The sequence below is a fragment of the Podarcis raffonei genome, chromosome 2 (genome assembly GCF_027172205.1).
Source record: "Podarcis raffonei isolate rPodRaf1 chromosome 2, rPodRaf1.pri, whole genome shotgun sequence".
Lineage (NCBI taxonomy): Eukaryota > Metazoa > Chordata > Lepidosauria > Squamata > Lacertidae > Podarcis > Podarcis raffonei.
In genome coordinates this window covers 98,033,454-98,053,643 of record NC_070603.1, presented here as the reverse complement: position 1 = coordinate 98,053,643, position 20,190 = coordinate 98,033,454, and the positions used below count along the sequence as shown (strand labels likewise).

Here is a 20,190-nt window from a genome sequence, read left to right as displayed (position 1 = left end):
CAGAGGTACGACTGTAGCACAGAGCCAACAAAAAGGAGAAATTTCTGATATTTTCTGTCTTTTGCTTAATAATTTAATAATTTTATTATTTATACCCCGCCCATCTAGCTGGGTTGCCCCAGCCACTCTAATTATGTTATATGAATTGCATATAAAACTGCAGTGTAGTAAAAACAATTTTAGAACAGGACTGTTCCTCTTATAGGGATCAGGAACAAAAGTATTGGTTCGCTTCTCTTTTTTCCAAAGTAAAATAGGGAGAGATTAACTTTCAACAATACTGAACCATCTATTTCAGCTGTCACCCAGAATCAATGAATGATATGACTTTTAATCAACTAATTAATCAGTTAAACCTATATACATTTACCTATCAACAAAACTGTTGTGTACTGAAGTTCTCACCCTGGGCCAGCAGGGGGATACTGTAGATAGTTATGCAAATGAAGGATCGAAAGTGACGTTCAGTGATTGGATAGTTTGTATGCAAATGAAGGATCGAAAGTGACGTTCAGTGATTGGATAGTTTTAGAAAGTTGCAACAGTTGTTGTTCTGGAGCTCTATATAAGCAGGCTGACTGAGTTCCTCAGTTCAGTTCTGTTCTGGCCTTTGAATAAACAAGAGCTGTTTGAAGAATCGCTGTGTCGTCTGATATGTTCGCCCACAACTTAACAAAAACCATTCCCTCCTTTGTGAAAGAAATGCCTGAGTACTAGTATTCAAAATAATAACATTTTTTTAAAAAGTTGTCCATCATCAGGGGGCAGATATTTAAAAATATGCTGTTCTGACCAATCAATCAACTAATAATTGCATATTTTAATAATAATAATTAATAATATTATTATAATACTTATTGCATATATTTTTAAAGTACATGCATCTCCAACATTCAATACCTGCAAATTGTTATTCTACATTTAGTTTCAGGAGAAGCCAGACCCATTCAACCTTCTTCGCCAGCTAATAGGCAGTAGTTTTAGAAATCTCCCTGCCTCCACTGAACAAACACTGTTTTCCTCTCCTAGAACCAAAATGGAAAATACATGTGTGCAATAAATGTGCCACCTGTGCAGAGGAAATAATAATAATTTTAAAAAATAAAGAACAAACATCAAGCCCACACCAAAAAGGGGCCAACTCTAAGCCATATACAAGTTAAATCTTCACCAGCTGAGCATAGCAGTTCAGGTATGGGCTGTACTAAAAACAAATGACAAAAAACACTCATTGGAAACTATGGGAGCTATCCGAAGGCTCAGAGAAAATAACAGCAGCTTGTAAATGCCAGTTGACATGACTACTAAAACAAATGCAAGCTACCAACAAAGCAAGGAATGGATCTTGGAATGAAATGGAATGGATTACAGGGGTAGAGCACATCAATACGGAGACATGATGGGGGAATGACAGACTTAAGAGACTGCAATGATAGCTCCTGAGACTGGGATGACAGCTTTGAGACTGGATGCAACTGGGTTCTGAGGAAACTAATAGTGCTCTGCAGGTGCTGGCAATCAACAAATTGTTGGTTCTTGCGAAGGCATAAAACTTTGCAGACTAATCCCACTTTTTGCAAGAAGGTGTTTCTTTTATCTGCTGCACACCTGGCATTACATATAAAGTCAGGTGTAGAATATGGATGTGTGGCTTGGCCAAAACAGCCTTGCACCAGGCCTAATCAGGCCTGCAAGCCAGAGAGGTTCCCCACCTCTGCTAAATACTAATGAAAGATTTCCCAAACTTGGGTCTCCAGCTAATGTTAGACTACAACCCCCATCATCCCTGACCACTGGTCCTGCTAGCTAGGGATGATGGGAGTTGTAGTCCAACAACAGCTGGAGACCCAAGTTTGGGAAACCCTGTACTAATGCTAAGAAAATTGAAATTCAAAAGCTCAGCCCTATCTTGCACTTTTAGTACTACTGAAAGTGGTAATCCCATGTGTTATGGTAGAGGACTTTTGAGTAGGTATCAGATATTACAAAACATCCACAAACCTCTTGAGTTCAGATTACACTTAGCCATGAATCTTGCTAGGTGACCTTGGGATAGCTAGACTCCTGACTATTGCTCATAACGGCTGGGGGTGACATGAACTGTAGTCTAGCAACATCTTAGGGCACAGGTTTCACACCCCTGATGTATATAATGAATTCTACCAATACACAGGCATTCATAGGTGTAACAGAAACATTCAAAGCTAAGTGCTAGATGGGAAGTGGCCTGCCTCTTGTCTGCAAACACATCCTTTGTTTTCACAAGTGATCAAACACTGGAACAAACATGGGTAGAAATGGGCAAACTGTCTTGCTTCATATTCATTTTTAATTTGGAGGGAATCTCTTCTCTCCCAATTAAGACTATGACCTTTGCCTGCTCAGCACCATATTTACCAGGGTAGTGCTGGACAGGGAAAAGTCGCCCCATGTGAACATACGAACAGCCTGCTGGATCAGGTGAATAGCCTAATCTATCTAATCCAGCATCCTCTTCTCACAGTGGCCAACCAGATACTTATAGCAAGCCCCAAAGCAGAACCCAAGTACAACAGCACCGTCGTCCCCCCTTGCAGTTTCTGGTATTCAGAAACATACTGTCTTCAACAGTGGAGGCAAAACAACAGCCATGTGTAGTTCTAAGGCTTGGCAAGAACTGTTGAGTTTTGAGTTCAAACAAGTATCATGAAGCAAGGATAAGTGTGGGGAACAAAACAGTAATCATGAGGAACAGAGAAAAAAGGATGAGCAACAGACGGCAGTGTAGAGAGACCTGAAAGGATGCAGAGCAAAGAGAAAGCATGCTGGGGGTACAGTGAGAAAGGGGGTGATACAGGGCGCAGTCAGACCAGTAAACAGGGGAAAGGAGGAGGTAGTGGAGAGATGGAGATATAGAGAGAACTGTAGGGGGGAAACAGAGAAAATGGAAAAGGTGTGGGAGGACCAGGAATCATTTGGGACATCTAAAGAAAATAGGTTAAAAGAAAACACTGAATTAAAACTGAAACAAAATGCTCTTCTTTGGATAACAGCAAACAATGCAGTCCTCTTAGAGGAGGGAATGCAAATGTAGCCTTCAGAGAGGTTTCAGTTGTCCCCCCCACCCCACCTGCAAGAATCTCAGGTGAATTATTAGTCAATGAGAACACAATGCCATCTTTGTTCCATCCACTTCTAACAGACTCAGCCTTTTTCTCAGATAATCTACGAATTCCCTCAGCATCACCTTGTGGCTCTCTCCTGCCCTGACATGCTCCCCCACTTACTCCTACGTGATCCTCTGATCCTGTGCCCTACTTCTTGTGTGTATTAACAAATGAACTGGCTGAGCAGGAGATTTGCCAGAAGCCCTCCTACACAGCAGGTAAGAAGACTAGGCAGACGTCAGAAGCTCAGGCAGCGGAAATACAAACTGGAGTACTACTGCTTGATAGGGAATTCCACCTAGAAAACTGTTTGGAAGAGGTAATATTTCAGAGAATTAAGGGACAAGTCCATAGGCCTGGTGCATGGGCTCTAGCACCAGTCTTGCTCACTTCCAACCAGCTGATAAGCAGTGCTAAGGCAGAATGCACAATAAAGAAGAATGGTGTGGATATTATTTATTTATATTTCATTTATTAATCAGTTCCCATGAAACACCCTGAAACTATTAACAATAAAACATCAGCAACAAAAGCATACATATAAATGCATCTAGTCCAATGTAGACAAAGACTGGCAATGAAGTAATTTTAGCAATTAACAGATAAAAGGAAGCACCATTACATAAATGACCAACCAAGACTCCCTGTGCTATACAGTCATCAGGGAAGACCAACCTAGATCTAAAATGTACATGAACCCAATGTTTCCATGGTGTTCCATACATACTCATCCTTCTCTTTTGTTAACCAAGTCAGTAAAACAGTACCATGTTCCAAAGAAGTGAGCAGTTTCTGCTTGCCCTTATTTCAGGTGTCCGGTTTTTTTAACCAGTGATATTCCAGATCAGCTGAAACCAACAGCTCTGTCTGGGCATTCTGCTCATGGTTAACATGTACTTCCTACTCTAGCAGGAAGTGGAGCCATGCTGAATAATTCCTCCCCTAAGTGTCCACACAAATGGAAAATAAATGTCACAAGGGAGGGAGAGAGTCCTCATGTATATAGGCTTCCATGCAATTTGGAACTAAGCCTATACACACACAAAGACTTCCCCTGTCCTCCAGACATTGGAATTCTATATGTGGATGCCAGGGGGGTGGACTCACTTCTTGCCCATATGTTGATTTTAGTAGAATGCACAAGTAGGGCTAACATGCTACAGTTAAGTCTGTCCTCAACTTCCAGTTTCTGGCTATTGCTGGGTAAGCTGCTGCTAGCATAAATGGCAAAAATTCTTTGTATGGCACATTTTTGTTAGGTCCTTCAGAATGAGATAGCAAAGCTCTTCAAAGGTTTTTTCCTACCACAATCTTTCCACTAGATCACATTGACATCTCACATGGAACCTGGCATTGTACTTTCTCACTAACAATGTGGGTTTAACCTCCCTGCCAACTTTTTGCAAGCAAATCAGGATGAGTGCTCAAATAAACTGGTTTACTGGAAACGACCTTACTTCCAATGTATGTATAGGCTTGCCACGTGAGACAACGAAACCCCAAGTATAAAACCATAAGGGAGCTGATGAATCTGAAATCACAGAATTGTAGAGTTGTAAGGGACCCTGAGGGTCACCTAGTCCAACCGTCTGCAATGCAGGAATCGCAACTAGAGCATCCATGACAGATGGCCAATGAATCAATGAACATACAATTCACAGAGGCCCAGTGAAACAGCCACGTCTTCACAGCTTACACAAAAGGCAGATGAAGCCTCTTTTGGATGCAATGACTGGGAAGGCTTGTCTCTAGTGGGCACTGTCTGTACCTCAGATGGTGGAGAAACACAGACAAGGGCCTCTGATGTTCATCTGACCAAAAGGGCTGATTCATATGGGAGGAGATGGCTTAGAAAATACTAACACTGTTGATTTTCTACAGCCAGCCAGAGTAGACAGCTGGATGCTGCAGCATCTGTGCCATCATTACCATAAACAAAAAGAGAGATGTGGTGCCAGCCAAGGGTACAATTGTTGACACAGCAGGTCATGGTGACGAAGCTCCATGCCTGCTATTCTAGCCGTGATGACTGGCTGACCATGACTGCCACTTTGTGCTTTAACTGTTGGTACCTCAGAAATGGAAAAACTAGCTTGTTTACAGCTACAGCTAAAAATTGCTGCAGATTTTTTTAAATTTTATTTTGGACATAATGCATTGGCCATTCAGAGATCCAACAGCAAACCTTGCTACAATATTTTAAGTGGAAGCTAACCACATGGTAATCAGATTGATCACTGTGTGCTTGGCCTCCTCTAAGGGGTTACCATCCAAACTGTGGCAAGCACCAAAGTCCCCAGTTCAACCCATATATCACACCACTTATGAATGTCTGCCAGTATTTCTCAAACTTTAGTACAGTGGTACCTCGCAAGACGAAATTAATTCGTTCCGCGAGTCTTTTCGTCTTGTGAGTTTTTCGTCTTGCGAAGCATGGTCAAGTCGCAACTGCACCTCTTCAAGCAGTTTTAAGAAAAAGGAAACATTTTCGTCTTGCGAAGCAAGCCCATAGGGAAATTCGTCTTGCGAAGCAACTCAAAAAACGAAAAACTCTTTCGTCTTGCGAGTTTTTCATCTTCCGAGGCATTCGTCTTGCGAGGTACCACTGTATCTGACTGTTGTTGGACTACAACTCCCATCGTCCCTAGCTAGCATGACCAGTATGATGGGGGTTGTACTCCAGCAAGAGCTAGAGACCCAAGTTTGAGAAATACTTTGTTTCAGGAACTGTGACAGGAGAGCCAGTGTGGTGTAGTGGTTAAGAGCGGTAGACTCGTAATCTGGGGAACCGGGTTCGCATCTCCGCTCCTCCACATGCAGCTGCTGGGTGACCTTGGGCTAGTCACACTTCTCTGAAGTCTCTCAGCCCCACTCACCTCACAGAGTGTTTGTTGTGGGGGAGGAAGGGAAAGGAGAATGTTAGCCGCTTTGAGACTCCTTAGGGTAGTGATAAAGCGGGATATCAAATCCAAACTCCTCCTTTTCTTCTTCTTCTTCTTTAATGGCAGAACAGGCTCCCTCGGGAGGTTGTGGACTCTCCTTTATTGGAAGTTTTTAAAGCAAAAGCTGGATTGGTCATGGATGTTTTAGTTGAGATCCCTGCATCGCAGGGGGTTGGACTAGATGATCCTCGGAGGCCCTTACAACTCTTCAATTCTATGAACTCACTATTGGCATATGTCCTAGTAAATGTCCTAGTTACTGCAGTCATCTTTGGGCCCAATATCCTAGGGATTTCTGAGAACGTTATCCAAGGACAAAGTTGTTCTTCCCCTGGTCAAGCAACAAAACGATGAGATAATGCTCTGGTAGGAGTTTCACAATGTTATTTGTTTTCCCAACACCTAATGAACATAATAAATGTTCTCAGCTGAGAAATGACATGTTTCTCTTGGCAAATAAAATTAAAATAAAAGAGTAAAGGCAAAAACAAGGAGCTAACACAAACATTGAGGAAAAATTTGCAGATCTGAATAAGCAATTGGTTTGAAGGCAAAGAGAGAAAAAGTGTGCATGCATAGGAAGCAGAAGATAATGTATCCCAGCACTGACAGCATTATCCTCTTTGCAATCAGCGACAATGTGCCATCTGTACAGGAGATCAGTAGAATTACCAATGACTAATTATGACATGGCAGTCTTCCCTGTTACAACTTGGCATTAAGGTTCAGCATAATTGGGATACTGAATGATGCAGTAATATTTTGAAGCTGAGCGCTGCTTTTTTTTAGCTATTAATCAAAGATCCAGGAAGTTTGAAGTTCCATTTATACTAAGGCTTTATGCTTGAACTTGGAACAGGAACCGTCCCAACTGCTGAAGGATTTCTACTTGATTAGTGTCATTTGCATGGCATATCTCATAATATGCTTAACATTCAGTAGTAATTCCAAGAATCCAGGGGCAACTGTATTGCATCCCAGTCCTGAAGCTGACCCTAAAGGGGGGGGGGATTTGTTTTGTGGGGGGCACAACTGCATACTCCTCCACAAAGCACACCCAGTTACTATAGCTTCTTGGGAAGCTCACAAAGCAGGACAAAAATGTGGAAATCCAAGAACTATTTCATGGTGAGGGTAATTCTTCCTGTGATGTCATTACAAGCTCAACATGTTCCTGATTGGCTAAAAATTGAGGAAGCCCCTTAAAAAAAAAGGTGTCCATACTGGAGATCGGAAAACTTAACAGGTGGTACATGACACACACAATGAGATTAGAGGGATTGTGACTTGCCTTAACCCTCTCCTTCGCTTCCAAAATGTTTCTTAAATGTTCGTAAAAGTCTTAAATGTTTCTATCGGTACATCTGTGTTTGATGCTTAAGCAATATATTGATTTGGTATGTAGAGTGGGCAGAGCTGCTGGTTGGGCCATACCAACGACTTAAGACTTTGGTGATATTCAGAGTACCGTATTTTTTGCACCATAACACTCACTTTTTTCCTCCTAAAAAGTAAGGGGAAATGTCTGTGCGTGTTATGGAGGGAATGCCTACGGGTGGCATGCCTATGGATTTTCCTCCTCTAAAAACTACGTGCGTGTTATGGTCGGGTGCGTGTTATAGAGCGAAAAATACGGTATCTTTTTTCTTTCCTCCTTGAGGAAAAAAAAGCAGCACAGCTTAGACTTGAAATCTGTTTTCTCATTACTCACTGCAAGACCATGATAACTGTTCGGAAATTGCGGCTAATTCAGGATTCACTGGCTTGCCTACTGATGGAGCAGAACACCTTTAAGCATTATGAAGTCCAGCATGTGAATGAGCTTCCAGTTCTCTTCGTCAATGCCTTGAGTCCAAGAAACTAAGAGAAGATCTCTTCCTTTTTTAATAATTTTCCCCAACATACTGTCCTACAGATGTTTTGGACTACAACTCCCACCATCTTTGTTGGCTGGCCATGCTGGCTTGAAGCAATAGGAATTGTTACCCCAAACATCTGGAGGGCAACAGATTGGGGAAGGCTGATCTGCTACATAGTTTGGTTGTTAAAGGTAAAGGGACCCCTGTTTGTTAGGTCTAGTCGTCAACGACTCTGGGGTTGCAGCGCTCATCTCGCTTTATTGGCCGAGGGAGCCAGCGTACAGCTTCCAGGTCATGTGGCCAGCAGGACTAAGCCTCTTCTGGCAAACCAGAGCAGCACATGGAAACGCCGTTTACCTTCCCGATGGAGTGGTACCTATTTATCTACTTGCACTTTGACGCACTTTCGAACTGCTAGGTTGGCAGGAGCTGGAACCGAGCAATGGGAGCTCACCCTGTCGCGGGGATTCGAACCGCCAACCTTCTGATCAGCAAGTACTAGGCTCTGTGGTTTAACCCACAGCGCCACCCACGTCCCCAGTTTGGTTGTTAGTTGCCCATAACTCACTACCACAAAGCAGCGTGCTCAACGCACAAGCTTACAGACTATCCAATTTAATGCGGCACAATATATTTGGGGCTGAAGTCAACTTCATCTGATGCATCATTCCTGATAACCCATGAAAGCTTGTGGAATAATACACTTGCTAGCCTCTAAATTGCTAGTACTGCCCCTTCCCCACTCTGCAAGCCCTATGTGCCAGGACCTAGAAAGTATCTTAAGAATTGACTCTGCAGAGAACTGTTGCTGGTCAGCTGAAATTAGGGCATGTTGAACTATGGTTTCCCACTCTGAATAGCCAATATAAGGACAGCTATAAAAGGAAGGAAATAAATTATAGAAAACCATATTCATTTTCTATGAAGATAAAAATATTCACCAACTTTCTTAAGGTAAAAATACTTTTCAAACGCTTCATCCACTGCTAGTGAAATCTAACAAATCTTGCGAACAACGTCAGCAGAGGAATATATTACATAAATGCACAGTGCATAAGGGAGCACTGTTTTTAAATTGGTCCATGCAGTGCCATGAAGGAAATGAGATGAAATTCACAGTCTGGAAATGAAATCTGTCCAGAAATGGGGAAGGAGGGGCAATGCAAAACATCATTTTATTCAGTCTAACCATCACCGCCCAAAAGCAAACTGAAGTGGAAATATGCAGAGCTGAAATAGTCTGAGAGTAGTTTTTAGGCAGTTGAATGAGCAAAGTAAGTTTAACCATAAATTAGGACTTACTTGATTGACTAAGTTTAACCATAAATTAGGACTTACTTGGTTGACTTTCATTATTTCAGAATGTGTTTTAATGATTTCTAATGATTCATTCACCAAAGAGAAAGAAAATCATGGACCGTCAGACATTATTATTATTATTATTTTAAAATAGAGCTATTGTAATGCCCAAACTTTTCTTTAATCCGCTTGGAAACTCTCTGGCACTAAAGTTTGGACACAGATGTGGAAAGAAAGCATAGGAGCATTCCTAGCTGTGCAGTTTCCATACCGGCGGTTAAAATGTGAGCGTGTGCAATTGAGAAAGTAAGTGGCCAAGGTCTGAGAAAAGATAGTCCATGAATAATATAGGACGGTAAATAAATAATAATTAGAAGCTCACTGATTCTCAAGAGACTGGTCTCTTCTTCACTTCCCTCAACCCCACAAATTAGTGCTCAACTCACCTCAGCTCCTCCCTCTACAAAAAAGCTCTGCTTCCAACCACGCAAAATGGTGTGATCCCAGAAAATAGACGGCACCTCTCACTTTCCATTATTCATTATTAGCCTTGACTACAACATCAAACCTTACTGAATGTGCCTCTGTTGGCAAGGGATAGGGGACCTTGGCAAATCTTAGGGGGGGGTCTCTATGCTCCCCTACACCCCCTCTTCCAGGGTCCATGTCAGAGGATGAAGCAAAACTTGGAAGGTTTTACCCAACTCCACATCTTCCGTTCAAAATAAAGGATACTTAAATTGTAATGCCTATAGAACAATAGAGAGGGAAGGACCCATGCATCTAGCTGAACTGCTGCCTAAACGCACCTCCAAAGGTGATTCCACAAGCCCTACAGACTGAGGTACCTTTCTAATTAGGCAATTCTTTGCACTTAACCAATAGTTAATGTTAATCAAACACTTGCCTCAATATAGCTTACAACCTATTGGACATGGGCTTGTACATTATCCCATGTGCGTATGAGGTTCCAAATACTTGGAAACTGTCAGCATTTGCTAATTAGCAAGAGGCAGAAAGATCAACACAAATGCACAACACAAACACTCAAGACAGCAAGCCCTACAGAACTCACTGGAGCTTGATTCCAAATTTAAACAAAATTGGGGTCAGGTTGTAAGACACTGCAGCATTGGTAAACACTGCTTTTTTATCAATTAGGGATTTCCCACACACACATAAAGCATTCCCAACTGCTGCAAAGACCTTCTAATTAGTACACTCCAAATTACACATATAGATGAAATGATTTCAAGAAGGGGAGAATTTACCTTGAAATAAAGGAGGCATCTAGTGGAATTCAATAGAAAATTATTATAGCAGCAGCAGCTAAGGGGGCTAAGACAGACTTTGCAAACATCCTATCTGAACTAACAGCTGTCTCAGAATTTTAGGTCTGAACAATCTTGAAAGTCAAAGAGTAAACTAGCCTTTAACATTCGTTCGCCCCATTACCCTACATCTCGTATTGGGTGTTTCAAAGCTAACAATTTCTCTCTTCCATCTGGAAAAAGAATTGTAAAGACCTTCCCTTTTTTTGTGTGCAATATCATTTTGGAAAATTAATCAAGGGTGGAGTGGCAGAGGAAATGTTAATGGTGCAGCTGTCCAAGCTAACGGAGTCTGAATTACAGGAAGCAGAAATTGCCTATTTCTCTCTTTATTCCTCTTTCACAAGTTAGGTCTCGAGCAAATGTGTGCACACTGCCAAGCTTATGTACTGTGCTTAAGTACTTTGTCAGCAGTTTCTCCACCTGACCTAGAAGAAACAACCTTCCTGGTTTCAGAATATGCTCCCTCCACCCGCTCTCTACAGAACGCCAGTTCCATTTCAACAACTTTAGGTCAGCCATCACCAAATCTAAAGCTGTTCAGGCACACAGTTTCCCTGCTGCCTCATTACTCTTCTGCAGTGACATCCCACAAATAGGGGACATTATGTAGCCTGCCCCAGATTAATCCAACAGGAAGACCTCTTGGAAAAAACACTATTTCACTGTATACAGAAGAACTATATAGTTATTGTGCTGTGCATGGTCACTCTCCCAAAGGGACTGTAACATGGTTGTAAAGGGCATTATTTGCCTGCAGGAAAAGCTACAGCTGAAGGATATCAGATAATAGCACTGTGTAGGACTACTGAGATCGTGGAGATCCACTTTGGATGAAGAGAAACAATCCTGTGCCAGATGCACCAGTGGTATGTCTCCCCAGTGGTAGACTGGGGTGAGGGAAGAGATCATTGCTCACTGATAGGAGCATATGCTTTTCAAGCAAAGTACTGTGCTAGGTGGAGCAATGAGCTAACTCAGTGTAAGTTAGCGTCATATGTTCATATACACACCAAGGCATCTTCCTACTTGCAGCCACCAACCTTCCTTGCTGCTGACCTTATTTCTGTCCTGTTATTTGCCAACACGTTCTATCCTTGTCAGTACCAATGTTTCAGATTTGATCAGGGCAAAATATTAAGCATGTATGGGCTGCACTGAGCCTGGCACATGGCTGGTGAGCGAGGGATTTGAACCTCCCACTTCCTAAAGAAAGAATCATTACCAACCCTCCACACTCCTGCTCATCAGTGGAATCAGTATTAAACTGTAGAGTCACCCAAACAACAAAATAAGGACAATTGTGTCCTGAGCACGTTAGATAAACTACAGAAATTTGAGGAGCTAACTCTAACGGGGAACACTGTTTTCCCTAAAGATGCCCGAAGGCTTCCAAAGTTGAGGGACACCCCTGCTACACTCATACTCAGAAAGGTTGGCATCTGTTTGTGTCTTGAGGTAAAAATGACCTTCTGAACAAGAGGATAACATTCCTGGAGTCTTCTAAGCTCCAGGCTTTATTTGGGAGTCTGGCCAAATCCTAATACTATTAGTATTAGCTCTTATTGACTTGCAAAGGACCCTGCCAGGATTGCAAAGACCCTGTGTGCCAACTCTTCATCAGCACCTTCCAATGCAGATTTCTGAGGACATGCTGCTCTATTTTGTATGGAGCACATAAGGGAAAGTTTGAGGTCGCACCACTATTCTTTCTAGACAGAAAGAAGTACTCTGTCTGCCAAAATTGGGTGAAAAGATATGGGGGCCTTGTTTTATGTCAGGCCCTCCAGATCATGAGGACCTCCAGATATTGCTGGACTACAGCTCCCAACATCCTAGACTACTAGCCAGGCTGGTGGGAGCCGATGGTGGCCAGGAGTCCAAAAACATCTGGAGGGCCACTGGTTCCTTGCCCCAGGCTGGAAGCATGCATGTCTTTTGGTACCACATTTGAACAAGCCAGAGTGGTACTCTGATTGAAGCGTCTTAATGGGGATTTTAACTGCATTTTGGAACACTGTATGATTAGGGTAGTTGTGTATCCTACTTTATAGGGGGCAGCTCCAAGTGTGACTTAAAGGTAAAGGACCATAAGGAGATATCGCGAAAGTCTTACAGTTAGCACCTTAGCAGCAGACTGAGCAAGCACAGGTCACCTAGGCATAGCTTTCCCAATTATTGGGAATTATTTGCTGTATTTCTATTTAAATGGCATAAATTATTTCTAAAATTTGCTTCTATACATATGATCAATGTATGCAAATCTCATGCAAATTAGTTCCTCTTTATTTGGCTATGTGCACCTAGTGCAGTCTAGGTTCCTAATCAAAGGGAGGATTCTAATCGTATTTGCCTGAGCGCTATTAATTTATTTGTGTATCGCTTCTCATAAAACACCTCAAAGCAATTTGGCAATAAGAAACATCAACTTACTATATATATATATATATATATATCCAATACAAGTACAGACTCCACTTAAGTGGCTTGTAGGGAAAGGAAGTTGTTGCTTGTTGCTGAAAAGATAAAAGACAACACCTGTCTGATTTACAATGGGAGGGAGTTCCAAATATGGTTCTAATCTTGCAGATCTTCAAACTCCACTTGCAGAAGTTGGGAAAACAGGAGCATGGATTGATTGTTATGTAGGGGGGCACTGAGGGCTGCGCTGGCATGCACACTCCCACATCCGTTGCACATTCATACAAATAGCAGAGTAGGGCTCTTTTTACACATTTATGGAACCACACCTTTTGAGTGAAGCTGATCCCACTAGTATCCTGAAACACCTGTGGAGATGCTACCAGTCATAAGTCACAATACTAGGCTAGGTTGACAAATAGTCTGACCTGGTATAAAGCAGCAGTACAAATTTGGCTCCCTGGGAACAATTTCTCCACCCCCCCATGTTCATCTCAAGGAAGACGAACTCTGAACTAGGTAAGGAACTGGATGATTTCTCATCACATAGTAAGAAGAATAGCTCAAAATTCCCTACTTGTTATCTTCTGTGAAGCTAGGAAACTCAGGACAAAATAAATACATGTTAGATTCTAAAAGAGTTCTAATATTCTAGAATGAGAGTGAAAAGAGTATACAACAAAAATAGTCCCAAACTGAGCTGTCCTGTACAAGGAGGAGGGTTGATAACGCAATACTTGGGCAAAAAGGCCAGGGAGCAGCGGTTCTCAACCTGTGGGTCCACAGATGTTGTTGGACTACAACTTCCATCATCCCTGAGCTCTGGCCTTGCTAGCTAGGGATGATGGGAGTTGTAGTCCAACAACATCTGGGGACCCACAGGTTGAGAACCGCTGCTTAGGGCAAGGGAGGGCAGTGGGCCACAAAAGGGACCAAATGTCAGAACAAACTCATAGTTGCCACTGCAACGTTGTTCCAACACAACCTAACCTGCCACTATACCATCAACAGATCCTGTGGAGGATGGTTGTGGGAGGAACCACACACATACAATTTAGCTTCGCTTGCAGCCGTGTAAGAAACGGGGCAGAATTCATCAACCTGGAGCCCTACTGTTCATGTGTTTGCTAAGCATATGCCTTAAGCCAAAATGACTTAATGGCCTGGAGTGCTTTTACCAGCTCCAACTGCTATGCCAGCTGTGATGGTTCCTGGAGCAAAACAGACTGACCATAGTGGTCCATGCATGGGCAACCTCAAGACTTGACCACTGTCACATGCTTTATGTGGGACTGCCCTTGTTTCTGGTCTGGGAGATAAACTAATATGCAGAATTCAGCAGCCACACTGCTCACAGGAGAAGGTTACTGGTTGCAGAGAGCACTGCACTGGTTGCTGATTTGCTGCTGAGCCAGGTTCAGTGTTCTTGTGTTTATTCACAAAGCCCTAAACAGGTTGGGCTCAAAGAATGTAAGAACTGTCTGATCACCAAGCTCTTCTGGATGGGAACTTCTCTTTGTCTGATCCCTGAGGTTCAGCTGGTCTTGACTAGGGACCAAACCTTCAATAGACCAAGCCTACATTCTTTACTTTACCCACTTTTGCCCCTGGACCTGCCCATCTGCAAGTGGCACCCCAAAAAGGTGACTACAGGGGAATGCGGGCCTCAGGCTGAAAAAGGTTCCCTACTCCTGGTGTACAGAATCATAGAGTTGGAAGGGGACCGCAAAGGTCATTTAGTTCAACCACCTGCAATGCAGGAAACTTTTTGCCCAACATGGGGCTCAAACCCACAACCCTAAGATTCAGAGTCTCATGCTCTATTATAGGGAACAAAGGCCAATCAGCTGGGTGCCCTACTCCAACTGAAATTCAAGGGCATGAGCCAGCTTTGTAAGGCCACAGAAGGTCACATTATACATATTGTACATTAAGTACTATAATCTCAAGAGATCCTTCACTGAACCACGCATGCGTTCCCTTTCAATATCACACGCATACGCATGCACGAAAATTCACAACAGCAGGCTGAGTATTTCAAAACGATTCTCCTGTCACATGAAACAGCTCTTTTGCGTGGAAATTGCACAGAGAAGTTGGGGAAAGTAAGAAGCCTGCACCTAATGCCTCATACAGAAATACAGATAGCAAAAACAAGTGTGTTAGCTTTAAAACAATCACAGTAGAATATGTGCCATCACACTGAAGCGCTTCCAGGTATCTGCTGGATTTGTGTCCGACTGGCAAACCAAGGTTTAAATGGGGTGGAGAGAGGAAAGAGTTATTGGAAGAACACATTTCAATATTTATACCTCTCCCTAAAAAATTACCAGCATAAGGGCCCATAAATAATCACTGAGGAAACAGAGTAAATGTGGGATCATGAATAAGTTTCATGCCCAATGCATGCTCTGCCTGCTTGCTTGATGGACGTGAAGGGCAGGCACTGAATTAACCCCATTGGATTTAAAAGCATGTGGTGGCAGCGAAGGGTTGTCCTTTTGAAAGGCATAGGGATGGAAAGGGCGATCAATCTCAATTAGCAATTTTAAACACCGTTGGAGGGCACTTTGCCCAGCAAAAGTTTCCAGAAACCACTACAATTTTAAAAAGTGTGCATGTCCGAAGTCAAGTAAGTCACGTGAAAACAGAAACACTGTCATCTCGGACTTCCACACTGCCAATCTTATAGGGACTATGAAAATATAAATTTGTGCCTACATGCATCTCATTCAATATTCATCCATCCATCCAGAGCCCTGCTGGATCAGGCTTATCTAGTCCATCACCCTGTTCTCACACTGGCCAACCAGGTGCCTGTGGGAAACCAATGAGCAGCACGTGAGCACAAGAGCCCTCTCCCCTCCTGTGGTTTCCAGCACCTGGTATTCAGATGCACAGCAGAGCCACCACAGCTAGTTGTTTTTGACAGCCCTCTCCCTCCACAAATTTCTCCAATCCTCTCTCAAAGTCATCCATAGAATTGTAGACTCGGAAGGGATCCCAAGGGACATCTAGTCCAACCCCCAGCAAGGCAGGAATATGCACATGGCCCCTATGGGGATCGAACCCGCAACCCTGACATTATCAGCACCACGCTCTAACCAACTGAGCTAACTGACCGAGTTGGCGGCCATCGCTGGCTCACTGTGGCAGGGAGTTCCACAGTTCAAAGCTGAGATGCCTACCAACAAAGCCTCAAAGGGGTTTATATAAAAAAAGGATAAAACAGTAACATTTCCAGCAATTTAATTTTTTATAATAAGAGCCAACCAAAAGCTAACTATTATCTTGTGCATGTATAGAAAACATACAGGCTTCATCCAAGAGCACCCCACAGGTGAGTTGATTAGGGCTGGCCCGTTTCTCCCCCCCCCCCTTTCTTTGGGGGCTATGCAAGAAGGAGGAACAACCAAAGCACCCAAGGGCTCCCCCCTTTTTTCTTTTTACCTGATAGACGTCCCTTATCCCGCACCACGTCCTCAGCGCCTGGTGGCATCCCCTCACCCGCTGCGTGTACCACCTCCTCAGCGTCGAGACCGTCAGGTTCCAGACGAAGCGGCTCCCGCTGAAGAGCAGGTCCTCCACTCCACACATGAACACCGAAGCCATGACTTTGCCACTTCAGAGGGGGACCCTCGCACTCTCTTTCTCAGAGCCACGCTTCTTCCTCCTCTTCTCCTCTCCCTTGCGCCTTGGCTCACAGCAGTCCAGTTAATAATAACAACAACAACAAGGCGCTCCTTCTGCTATTGCAGGCTCATGCTACACCGCGCCGAGCAAGGGGAGGCGCGCTTCGCGGAGAGGCCGGGGGCCGGAGCCTCTCGCACAAACTCCTCATTCACGCGCCGCTTCCTGGGCAGACCTCCCAGACGCTGCCCCGGCGCGCCTTGAAGCCCAGCCAAGGGCTGAAGCCGAGGCGGCGGCAGCGGTAGCTCCACACAGCCCAGCCTTGTGTCCTTCTTAACAGCTTATATAAATCTCCGCTAAGCTTCAGCAGCTACCACTACGGGTTCTAATTAAAAGTTTAACCCGTTTTGTGAGCGGGGAGCGCGTCTCTCTCTCTCTCTCTCTCTCTCTCTCTCTCTCTCTCTCTCTTTCACACATGAATAGCTTATCTCAATACTCCTGAGTTTGCTCTCCCCACGAGGAGAGGGAGAAAAGAGAGACCACAAACAATTCCTGTCAAGTACTTCCAGACTCCGCTTCCCTCCTAAATGCTCTTATAATAGGGAAGCGCGCGCCTGCGCGCACCCACCCTCTCCAAGGAAAAAGCGTAGAGAAACACCTCATAAGCCATCTTCAACTTTTTTTTTTTGGTGGAAATTATAACGCTGTCACCATTTTTTTCAGTCAGTTAATAACGGCCCTGACATTTATTTCCGTCTCTCTCACAGACACATAACTCGCAGAACTTTTGAAACCTAAAGTATCTTCTTCTGCTTGTTGTGAGGAGAACCTCCCTCATGCGCAGAAGAATACTGTAATACCTTAGTGAATGTTTCCTGCCTCTCTCTCTCTCTCCCCCCCCTCTGGTATTCCCTATTTTTTAAACACACACACTCGGAGAAAGCCGCCTCGCTAGCTAAGAAAAATGAGCGTCGATTTGGGTTCTCCTCCGTTTAAACTGACGGTAATCCTATTAAAACGCAGCATGCGGAGCACGAGAAAAACAGAGCCGCCTCACGCACGCTGAGCCCTTTCACCAAGCAGGCCACAAGTAAATAAACACTCTGTGAAATAATAGCCCACAAGAGAATCCCAGGCTTGCCTCAGTAGTTGGTATAAAATTAGGCTGCCAAAGCCCAGCCCTTTGGAGAATTAAACCGTTAATGCTAGACGGGAAGGAGGGGGGTGGGGACGACTGCATTTCATTTTACAGGCCATTCCCTGTAAGGCTCTAAAGTGGGGAGGGCAGTTGTTAGTTGCTGGCAGCAGAGGAAGAAAACTCATCTTTTTAAACGATTACTCATGGGATTTGGAGTTTTCTAAGCTTTTGAGGTATTGGAGAGGGCGGGGCAAGACAGCTTTCCTTGAACCGTTTCCCTACCAAACAGTGAAAATAAACTGTCTCGATTGCAATATAGACGCAAAAGGTGAGGCGATAAGAGGAAGAGGAGGTCGCTGAGGAGGATCACAGTAGTGCAAGGTAGAATCAATTTGATTTTTGTTTGTTGTGTTTCTACCCCACTTTCTCTCCAAGGAGCTCGAGTGCATGGTTCTCCCCTGCCTCATCTACCGGTAATCCCCATAACAACAACCTTGCGAGGTAGGTTAGGCTGAGAGGTCGCAGCTGGCCCAGTGAGCTTCATGGCCAAATGGGGATTATGAACTCTCAAGTCTTAGTCCGACGGTGTAATCATTACACTGCACTGGCTCTTGACAAAGAGGAGGGAGCTAGAATAGAAGCCTTAAGGAACGGATACTATGTGGCACCATGCCACTTCCTAACATTCAGTCAAATTCCCTGCATGTTTTTGGACACAAGTCCATTATTTTGTGCACAAGAAGAAATTACTTGGCACTCCCTGTCTGTTGACACCAGGCAGGAACCTTCAATGTACTCTTCTCGGCCTTGGCTTAAAACATTTTCCTTTAAGCCAACCCTATCCGGACATTTCTTTAAGCCAACCTTATCCGGAAGGCTGGCATGATGTTTGCATCCTTTTGCTTACTGTTGGTTTTAATTATCTTTTGAATGTTGTTTGAAGGCATTGCAGGGGGTTGGGCTAGATGACCCTTAGGGTCCCTTCCAACTCTATGATTCTATGAGATGCCTGTTTTTAACTGTCTTTTATTAATTGTAATTGTTTAATGCCTCAAATTTGCCTGTTACTTATGCTATTTGTGTTTTTTCATTAAAATGCTACATTATACCTGATCAGACTTCGTTTTGTGAAAGGGGAACATTTATACAAATTTGGAACCAGCTGAATTAACACATATCAGTAAGAAAACAGCAATAATTTTACTGAAGTAGTAGTGACCTTATGCACCCCCAAAGAAATACTGAGATAAATCCAAGAACCCCCTGGCATTTCCTCGCATATAAATAAAAAAAAGAGGCTGCTTCCCAAATCACATTTTGAAGCCAAAGATACTTTCATGGAAAACCAGAATGAAAAACTGGGCTGAAAAAAGTCAGAGACTAATGCAGAGTTCTGCCTTTAGGCAACAACAGCAGGAACAACAACAAATCAAATGCACAGAGATTGGATTGGTAGTGGTACATGTGAAAAGGATCTTGGAATCGTAGTTATTGACAAGCTGAACATGAATCAGCTGTGTGATGCAGCTGCAAAAGAGGTGAATGCACTTTTAGGCTGCATTAATAGAATCACAGATTCAGGGCATGCCAAAAGCCCATCTAGCCCAGCAGCCTGTCTTCACAGTGGTCAAATGGATGCTTATGGGAAGCTTAAGAGCCCCCTTCCCTCCTGGGGTTCCCTGCAACTGGTATTCAAAAGCACACTGCCTCCTTCTATGGAGGCAGACCACCACCAGCTTTGAGCCCAATTTCGTGATCCTGATCAGGTCTAGATTCGAGCTAGACCCAACCAGACCCTAAACTGATATCTGGGGCCTTGCACAGCCCTACCTGTTACGGCCTTGACATACACCTTTATTAAACACGCAGCAAGCTGTGGTAGATAAAAGATGCAGGCAGAGAGTCTGCCTGCATCATTTCCTTCTTCCCCATTGTCCTGGCTGCTTAGTCACATGTTTAATAGCCTCCCTACTTTTGACTCTTCTGCCAACCTAGCAGTTCGAAAGCATGTCAAAGTGCAAGTCGATAAATAGGTACCGCTCCGGTGGGAAGGTAAACAGCGTTTCCATGCACTGCTCTGGTTTGCCAGAAGCGGCTTAGTCATGCTGGCCACATGACCCAGAAGCTGTACGCTGGCTCCCTCGGCCAATAAAGCAAGATGAGCACCGCAACCCCAGAGTCGGCCACAACTGGACCTAATGGTCAGGGGTCCCTTTTTACTTTTGACTGCTCCAGATCACTCCAGGTAGACTCAATCCAATCTGATCTGAGGTCATCGGGGGTTGTCTTGAAGCACTCTGGACAGATCCCGGTTTCCATCTGGGATCCAGGATATGTCCTGATTAGTAACCAAGCTGAAGCTGGGAGACTAGAGAGAATCAGAAAAGGTGAGGGTGGGCTTTTTGGTGTTTTTAGTTGGCTTTG

General features: G+C 43.8%; 1 protein-coding gene across 6 annotated transcripts in view; it reads right to left on the bottom strand.

Moving 5' to 3' along the window:
• FRMD4B (FERM domain containing 4B) overlaps positions 1-20,190 on the bottom strand; it is a 247,633-nt gene that overhangs the window by 127,094 nt on the left and 100,349 nt on the right. For 3 of the 6 annotated variants that reach the window (XM_053378235.1, XM_053378230.1, XM_053378232.1), the window contains exon 1: positions 16,449-16,753. The exons of 1 other annotated variant lie outside the window; for it this stretch is intronic. In XM_053378235.1, coding sequence (XP_053234210.1) covers positions 16,449-16,610 — 162 coding nt within the window. In that variant the 5' untranslated portion in view covers positions 16,611-16,753. Of the gene's footprint in view, positions 1-16,448; positions 16,754-20,190 lie in introns of those variants that run through there. 2 more of the 6 variants (XM_053378229.1, XM_053378231.1) reach the window with 1 other exon arrangement.